The sequence below is a fragment of the Gekko japonicus genome, unplaced genomic scaffold, assembly GCF_001447785.1.
Source record: "Gekko japonicus isolate JY-2015 unplaced genomic scaffold, Gekko_japonicus_V1.1 scaffold1159, whole genome shotgun sequence".
NCBI classification, from domain to species: domain Eukaryota; kingdom Metazoa; phylum Chordata; class Lepidosauria; order Squamata; family Gekkonidae; genus Gekko; species Gekko japonicus.
Window position 1 is genome coordinate 415,855 of NW_015160245.1, and position 8,396 is coordinate 424,250.

An 8,396-nucleotide genomic window follows, 5' to 3' on the forward strand; every position below is an offset into this window, starting at 1 on the left:
GCCCACCCCGGGGGCGGGCTGGAGACCACTCTGCCGGCGCCCGCCCCCCCCACCCGAGGCTGCCCAGTCGGCGCCACCTGCCGGCCCCTGGAAGGAGGGCGAGGGCGGCGCGGGAGGGCGGCTTGGCCACTGCCGGCCTGCTGCTTCCCGGGTGGAGGGAAGCGGACCCGCCTCCCCCCCCAGCCCCTCCCCGCACAGCTGCCGGGCCCGAGAGGGATTCCCCTGCCCGCGCGCCGCCCTCCGGAGTCAGGGGAGCAGAAGCGCCCGCCCGCGGCCCCGCAGGGGACAGAGAGTGACGAGCGCCGCGGAGACAAAGGCGCGGGCTGCAGAGCACGTGGCGCCGGAGCGCCCCCTGGCCGCCGAGAGGCCGGCCTCCTTCCTTCCCTCCCCCGGGAAGGCCAGTCTCGCCAGGGAAGAGCCCCAGGTGGTAGGCTGCAGCAGCGGCAGAACGCAGCGAGCGCTCAGCGGGGCACCCTTAACAACAACAACAACAACGGCTTGTTCAAGGTAGGAGCCTCCGCGTGCACCCCGCACCGGAAAGGAAGCTGTATCGAGAAGGCCGACATCTAGCTTCCTTTCCAGTGCATTTGAGCAAGGGCGGGTGTACACTGAGGCTCCTACCTTGAACCAACCTGTGTTGGTCTTAACGGTGTCCCACTGGGCTCCAAATCTGGTCTCATGATAGGAAAAGAGAGGGCCTCCAGGATAACAGGAGGGCCTGCAGTCTGAGCAAAGTGATGAAGGGACAGGGCGTCTTGGAGAACATCAATTCACCAGGTTGCCAAGTCAGAAGTGACTTAGCAGCACACACCCGCAGGCAGAGAGATTTGCACCAGGACACCAGCAGGGGGAGTACACTGCCCCAACGCTAAGCAGGGGCTGATCTTTAATGTCAACGTCCCTACTGCAGCAGAGGATCCCCCAGAGGCCCTGTACACACCTGCATCCCCATTTCCTGCAGTCTGGATGCAGCCGTCCTGCCAGCATCTGCACCCCACCCACCCTGGCACTCTCCATTCCAACAGAATCTGCGTTGCCATGCGTGCACACGGGACTCGGACTCCGAGGGACTTCTAGGCAAGGTGCAGGCCAGAGCCACCTCTGGAGGGCCCCAGATGGGGGAGCACCCCCCCCCACACAAGTGCTTTGGAAGATGCACGGGACACAGACCCAGGTCAAGCCGAGGAGCTCACAGAGACCAGCCTGACACAGCTAGTGAGGCGTGGTGGTTGCAGGAGCAGAGCAGACCAGGGACACCCCCTGCCCCATAAGCTTGCTGTGTGCCCTTGGGCTGGCTACCCACTCTCAGGGCTATTGCAAGGACAAAACAGAGGGCGGGAGGACAACAGGTGCCGCTGCCTTGAGTGTAAGCGGACTAAATAAGTAAAAAATAACAACCCAAAAACCTATCATTTATTTCCTTCCCTGGCCGCCTTTTGAGAGAAACGCAGCCAAGCCTGGCCCGCCCCTCCCAAAGAACTGCTGTGCTCCTCCATTGCAGGCCCAGCAAGCACCTCTCAGACTGGGACAGGTCAGCAGCTGCAGCCACAAGGCCGGGGCCCCCATCCAGCTACCAGCATCCTGGTCCAGAGAATGGCAAGTGCGGGACTCCAAGCCCGCCGGGCCAGCCCCCCTCTGGCCCTGCAAGCTGCAGGGGAGGCTCGGCAGGGCTCACTGGGGTGGGCTACTGCAGTCGGAAGGCACCTGGGTGCCAGGAGCTGTGGGGTGGCCCAGTGCACCCAAAGGACGTGCTGCCATACTGGACGGGCGAGGTGGGCGGAGCAGCAGCGAGTCTTCGCCTGCAACTCAAGACAGACCCCAAGGCCAAGGGGAAGAGGGAGGAGCCCACCACCCCACACCAGAATGGCAAAATGCACTCTGTGCTGTCCACTGTCCCCTGCGGCTTCCTCTCACCCTCCATGACCTCTTTGCCACTCCGAGCTTCCACAACATACACTTGCCCAAATCCACTGCCACCAGGCATGTGCCAAAAGCTCCATAACATCCCCAGCGGCCACAGGGGAGTTCCCACCAGATCTGTACCAGAAGCAACTCTGCCACTTGGCCACCATCCCGCCCCCCCCCCCCCCCCCCCTTCCCCCCCCCCCCCCCCCCCCCCCCCCCAACCAGGCAGGCTCACTCAGAGGGCAGCCGAATGGACACAATCCTGCCACCCGCCCCCAACAATGGGCATGGAGAAGTCTGCTGCTACTTGGGGAGCGGGAGGGTCGGCTGGGGCCCTGGAATCCCCCCTCAGCCTGCTAAACTACTGGCCACCTCTACCTCTGGGGACTGTGAATTCCACAATTTAATTCCTTGTGGAATGAAGTGGTATTTATTTTATCTGTTGCCTCTCTACTGCCCATCAACTTCATTGGGTGCCGCAAAGTGTAGTTTTTTGGGAAGTGGGGCCAAAAGTTACAGCCCAACCTCTTCTCCTCCCAGGGACTTTCAAGAAGATATTTGTGGAAGGATCCGTTCCAAAAAGCCTGAGATGCTCAGGGTGCCCAGCCCTGCTCAAAAGGAGTGTGTGTCGTTGGCCAGAGAGACCTTTCTGACGGGGTCCCTGTGGGGGAGAAGAGTGCAACCCACCCAGTGCCCAGGGCAGCTTCCTGGAGCCGCCACGTTCAGCTGAGAGACAGATGCAGACAAACCTCTTTCCCCACCAGCCCACGGGCTCTTCCACAGCATTCGCATAATAATCTCCCCCCCCCCGCCCGCCACCAACCCCAGACGCAGCCTTTTAGAATACTCTTTATTTGATCAAGGGGGCTGGGAGTCTCTGTGTACATCGGAATGTGTTATTTCCTAAGTCATTGTTTTACAGGGTTACAAAACCTCCTTTAAATATCACCCCTGCCCCTGTTACCTAAGGACAGAACGAAAGCCTCGTTGGGTGATGGCACTTGCTCCCCTTTTAAAAATCAGACTGACAAGGCGGGCACACGGGCGGGTCGAGAGGATTCACAGCTACAACCTACAGGACAGGGCACCCCTCCCCCACCTTCACCCAGGACACTCTGAAAAGGGTCTCCTCTGCAACCCAGCAGCGTGGGAGAGGCTGGTGACTTCTTCAGCATGCAAACGGGGCCTCACGAGACTGCCGCCCTTCCCTCCCACGGGGAGTCTGAGCCCCCCGCCCCGGCAGTTCAGATTGCATTTTGCTCCGTTCAACAGGAGGCAGCTTCCCCAGAGCCACGGAAGAGTCTTCAAGCCAAAGCCCAGAACAGGAACAGAGCTGCCTATGCTGCTGCTCTCCCCCCCCCGCCCCCGATTCCCTGGCAAGGGCTCAGCTGCGCAAGGGAAGAAAACGGCAGCAGCCAGTCGCGGTGCTCTGCCTCACTGCCGTCTCAGAGCTTGGCCACAGGTCCGGGATGGGGTGGGACAGCCACTCTCTCTCTTCCCCCCGAGCAGCACAAGAGATGCCAAGGAGTGGATGGGGGAAGAGACCTGCCACGGGGAGGAGTGTGCCAAGGCCCAGGGCGAAGGGGGCGATGCCAGAGAAGCAAGCAGCCTCTCCCTCCCTCCCTCCCTGGCTCTGACTTTGAAAATGTAAGCGGGAAAACTAACATGTCAAGAGTCCCCGGCCACGGAAAGAGCTGCGGCCCATTCCCAGAAGCCCCAGCCTCAAAGTCTTCCGTGCCGCTTCGTTGTAGAGAAGGCTACAGGATCTCGTACTTGTCCACGAGGAAGGTGGTCTCGGTGGAGAACCTCACGGGGGTGTTCCCATCTACCTGGGTCACTTTGGTAACCTGCAGAGAGGAGAAGGGCGCAGGGTGAGCTGGGATGAAGCACAACGCCAGAACAGCTCACGCGGGCACACTGTGGGCCAAGACCACGGGGCACCATTTGCTGACGTGGAGGAGACTCCCGCCAGTGCCAGAGAGCTGGTCTCGAGAAGTGCCACGAGATGGGGGTGAAGGCCCAATGCAAGCTTTGTGCCCTGCTACGTGTCCTGACAACCCAAAGCAGGTCGAGATGGCGCCCTCCACTCAGCACGGGCCTTGCCAGCCCAAAGGCCTCTGTCTGACTTTTGCCACTTTCAAATAAAAGAATTCCCAGGCACAGGAACCAGTTGCCAAGACCTTGAGGTTACTGCTCCTGAGCTAGATAGAAAAACGGTCTGACTCCAGACAAGACTGCTCCTGGCTTCCCGGAACCCCCCCCCCCAACTTCCAAAATGGAGAGAACGGCTGCCCGGGGGGTGGGGTGGGGGGGTGGGCAGGCCTCCGGCCTCACCTGGATGCTGCAGTAGTTCTTCTTGGAGAGGAAGGAGAGGCGCACAGGGAAGAAGTCGTTGGGCTGCCCAGCGATGCTGAACTCCAGGCTGCCGCTCTTGTTTTTGGCATCAATCACAGGCAGACACCACTCGAGGAGGTTCCTCCGGCTATCGTGGCGATACTCGCCGTCGATTTCTCTGATCACTGGCGTGCCCACGCCCGACCTGCATCAGAGGCCACAGGTGACTCCCAGATCACACCCCCCGCCCCGTGCATCGGGAAGCGCATATGGCCCGGAGCCAGGGGTCAGCGGGCTGGGGAGGGGGAGCAGACTGGCACCCTAGTGGGGGCCCAAGAGGTCCACAAGACTCACGGCAAAGGAATCGCGATCACCACGTCGTTCAGCTCCAGGCTGTCCTCCTGCAGCTCATACTCGATGTTGACATCGCAGCCACTGCCGCTCTCAGACGGCCAGCAGTTAACTAAGGCAAAAAGACACAGGCACGCGAGTGACTCACCTGTGACACACTCCAAAAGGGAGACTCTGCCCAACTCCCCCCCCTCTCTATCTGCTCAAGGAGATCCCCCGGGCAGCCCCAGCGGCACTCACTCGTCAACGGAATGAAGGACTCTTCCGTGGTCTGCAGCCGCCACTTCTCAGGGTTCTTCAAGCCAATCAAGGACTCGGTAGTAAAAAGCTTCTTGTCAACATTGGGGTGAGTCTGAAAGGAAGAACGAAAGGGAAGCCATCCGTCCCAGAAGCCCCAGAGCAAGGAGTCAAAAGCCTTCTGTCATCTCTGGGCTTCCCATAATCAGCTCGATGGCTTCTGGACACCAAGCAGGGGCCACCAAGCCAGGCCCAGGAGACACCTCCTCTGGGAGCCGCCGGCAACCACCACCAACCTGGTGCTCTAACCACTTTTGTAAGACGAGAGTAAGGCTACAAAGAGGCACATTCTTCCCTCCTCTCTGGTGCACACGAGCACTAACCAATCCACCCGCCGGCCAAAGACCATGGATCTAACTCTGGCTCCGCTCCTGGCAACCTGGGGGCAAACAGCCAGGGCCCTGTGCTCGGGACGGGTGTCAAGCCGTTGCCTGCAGCGGAAACCATAGTGGCTCTCAGTGCCTCCACGCTGGCAACAGCCAGGCCAGTCATACCTGCAGCTGCACACCCTTCTTGTCCTCATTCTCCACATGGATCCGAATGCGGGCAAACTTTTCATCCTGGATCCGCAGCATAATCATGCCGTGTAGCTCCATGTTCTGCAGTCCCCCATCACGGCCACAAGTCAGTGAGATTTTCTCCTCGATTTTCATGTGCACACTGGAGAAAGGACAGCAACACAAGGGCTGTGCATCTCTGTTCTCTACGAAGGCAAGCTCCACCAACCTGGAAGGCACCAGTCAACCCCAGGGGACTCCTGGCTACTGCCCTGGGGCACTATCAACTAGTACCTACACTTACAATCCTCATCATGGCATCAGTTTGTCTGCAATCCAGCTTTCTCCACAACACAAATCATCTCATTCTAAAAGCCAAGATCTACATACCCAAACATCGCTCTGCATAGAATTAGGCAAAAATCAGAAACAATCCCTGCTGGAAGACACGTGCTTAGGGAAGAAAAACAAAAACTGACAGATGGGGCTGGAGGATGCCCCCACCGTCGCCCAGAAGCACACAACAGACTTCCCAAAGGCACAACCGTCTTCCACTTACCTCTCCGTATTTACGGGCGGAGCAAACACTGTGGCTGCTTCAGAGGATCGCTTGCCTACTGAAGAGGTTATTATGTTTTCTCCTTCTGATTTTAACTTGTCCACAAAGTTATCAACTTCTTTCCCTTTGGCGCCCAGCTTGAGTGCCTTGTTTGATCCAGACGGCCTAACAAAGAAGTGTGAGGCTCTTAGTTTAACAATCACATCAGTCACCCACAGGGCTCCTCTGAGCAGAGCACACAAGCAGAGCCCCTGAGGCCCCTCCGGCAGAGGCAGAGCCCCAAGGCGTTTGCATCTGAAGAGATCGGCTAACACAAACCGCAGCTCAGAAACAGATGTTCCCTTCACTGCCCACACAACACACCCCAGTTTGACACCTCCAGGTATACCCCCCCGCCGAAGAAAAAAACTACCCAGACGCGCACGACAACAAAGCTGACCTGGTTGGTGTAGGAGTCACTTTTGGTTTCTCTGTCTCAACTATGGTGTCTGTGATCATGGCAGCCGTGGTGCCTCCTGACAGAGCTGTACTCCCAAAGCCACCGAAGCCAGGCGCTTTCGTGCCCCGTCGCTCGGCATCCCTGCGTGCCTGTTGCAACTCCTTGGCTTTTCGACGCATTTCAGCCTTAGCCTCACGTTCTTGTGTCTAAGGAAGAATGGCGTATACTATCAGTTCTTAAAGGTACATGCAGTGCAACAAATTAAGGCCCCTGATCCCCTAACCATGTCGATCCTCCTGGACCAGAGCAGTGATCCGCGCAGTCCAGCCTGGACGACCAGCACACAGGGGATCAGAGACCCTACAGAGGAAAGCGCCGGTGTAAATGGAACACAGCAGACTTGGGAAGGTCTTGTGTTCACCTCACGGACAGCTCTGAAGACCTTCTCCTCGTGCGAATCCATCTCTGTGAAGGTGCGGATCTGGGCCAGGTTGACGTTCTCCCGGTACCCGAGGGCAACTATCTCATCAAAGGCAAAGATTAGATCAAAGCAGTGATCAGAAATCTCATTCTCTTCCAATGCTCTGCAGTATTCAGGTATCTGAATGGAATCAAGAAATGAAACACTTCTTGAGAAAATGAAAGAGCGAACGTTTATATCTTCCTTTCTTTTTACTCCACCTTTTCCCACAGTGAAATTAATGACATCTCAGAAAACATAATGTTTAACAGGTATACTAGTGTAATCCACAGATTGGACAACCGAAATGGCCTCTGCGTGAAGCTGCCTTTGCAAACGCATGGGAACCTTCAGGTAATACCCAACTGTTTCAACGGGAGCCGGCACAGAGTGTCTAGCTATGTGTCATCGAAGGCTTTCACAGCCGGAGTTCATTAGTTGCTGTAGATTTTCCAAGCTGGGTGGCCGTGGTCTTGGCATTGTAGGACCTGACGTTTATTTTATTTTATTTATTTAACTTTCGACTTGCTACCCCGCTCAAACCCCCCACAGGGGGTCTCTGAGCGGCTCTACAGTTAACTGTTATCCCTTACCTAAGGCCACATATATATGCAGGGGTGGGGACTGTCCTAACAGCACCCAGTGGAGGGACGTTCTGGGACAGCTTGTTGCTTGTCGGCACGGCTTCTACTGACTTCTTTCCTCCGGTGGTGGTACAGTAACTGTGACTGGCATCATCAGAGGTATAATTCAGAAATTGGGAGTACTCTCTATGCCCTGACACAGAGAGTACTCCCGCTTTCTGAGTTACACCTTTGAGGACACCAGTCACAGTTGCTGGCAAAACGTCAGGTCCTACAGTGCCACACAGCCACTAATGCCTAGCGATGGTCTGGGTTGGCCCAGGTTCAGAGGCCCCCTCTGCCGCGGAAGGCTGCTGAGTAACCTTAGACCAGCTACTCTCCCCACCTAAACGACTTCATTGAGCTAGCGTGACCATAGAGTGCTGTAAGCACTCAGCAAGAGGAGAAGCAGGGGGTAGCCGTCTGGATAAGCCTGGAGGAGCCAGCTGCTGGGCACATATGAACGGGAGTGTTGGAGAGAAGAGCTTGGGAGTGCCATGCAGGGAACCCAGGAGGATGGATGGATGGATGGATGGACGGCGCCCGCCCCCCCCCCACCGCCCCGGGCCCCCGCGGGGGGGGGGCTGGCTCACCACCCGTGAGAAGAGGCGGAGGGTCTCGAGGTCCTCGAGGATGTTGCTGTTCTTGGTGGTGATGAGGACCATGTAGAGCTTCTCCATGGGCTGGTAGACGTAGCGGACGCTCTCCGTCTCCACGAAGGTGTGCTGCTTGCCCGTGTTCATCAGCTTGGGGAAGGCGGCCAGGAGCCCCTCGATGCGCGTCCGCGTCATCTCCACGAACTGCCGCGAGACGATGGCCTTGCCCGCCTTCGTGCACACGGCGGCCGCCAGCAGCACCTGCCCCCGGGGGAGGGAGGGAGGGAGAGTCAGGCGGCCACACCGCCAGCCCCGGCCCGGCCCCCTCCCTCCCG

At 58.1% G+C, this 8,396-nt stretch overlaps 2 protein-coding genes across 2 annotated transcripts in view; one reads left to right on the forward strand and one right to left on the reverse strand.

The window, feature by feature from the left end:
* Positions 1 to 2,773: 2,773 nt before the first annotated feature.
* Positions 2,774 to 8,317, reverse strand: ARCN1 (archain 1). Its single transcript, XM_015413719.1, has 9 exons — positions 8,059 to 8,317; positions 6,804 to 6,983; positions 6,383 to 6,588; positions 5,944 to 6,108; positions 5,382 to 5,547; positions 4,831 to 4,942; positions 4,594 to 4,702; positions 4,240 to 4,444; positions 2,774 to 3,752 (listed from the first exon to the last, which is right to left on the reverse strand). Exons 1-9 carry the CDS (start codon positions 8,254 to 8,256, stop codon positions 3,663 to 3,665), a joined length of 1,431 nt encoding a protein of 476 aa, XP_015269205.1. The 5' UTR covers positions 8,257 to 8,317; the 3' UTR covers positions 2,774 to 3,662.
* Positions 8,279 to 8,396, forward strand: part of IFT46 (intraflagellar transport 46) — a 4,459-nt gene continuing 4,341 nt past the window's right edge. The window contains exon 1 of the mRNA XM_015413684.1: positions 8,279 to 8,350. Within this exon, the coding sequence (XP_015269170.1) occupies positions 8,279 to 8,350 (72 nt within the window). The remainder of the gene's footprint in view (positions 8,351 to 8,396) is intronic.

Coding starts and splice junctions, on each gene's coding strand:
- ARCN1 (XM_015413719.1), bottom strand. CDS start 8,256: ATGACGCGGACGCGCATCGAGGGGCTCCTGGCCGCCTTCCCCAAGCTG. Junction 6,109..6,382: donor GTGACTCCTACACCAACCAG/GTCAGCTTTGTT, acceptor CTTCTTTGTTAG/GCCGTCTGGATCAAACAAGG. Junction 4,943..5,381: donor AGAAGGGTGTGCAGCTGCAG/GTATGACTGGCC, acceptor TCTTCCTTTCAG/ACTCACCCCAATGTTGACAA.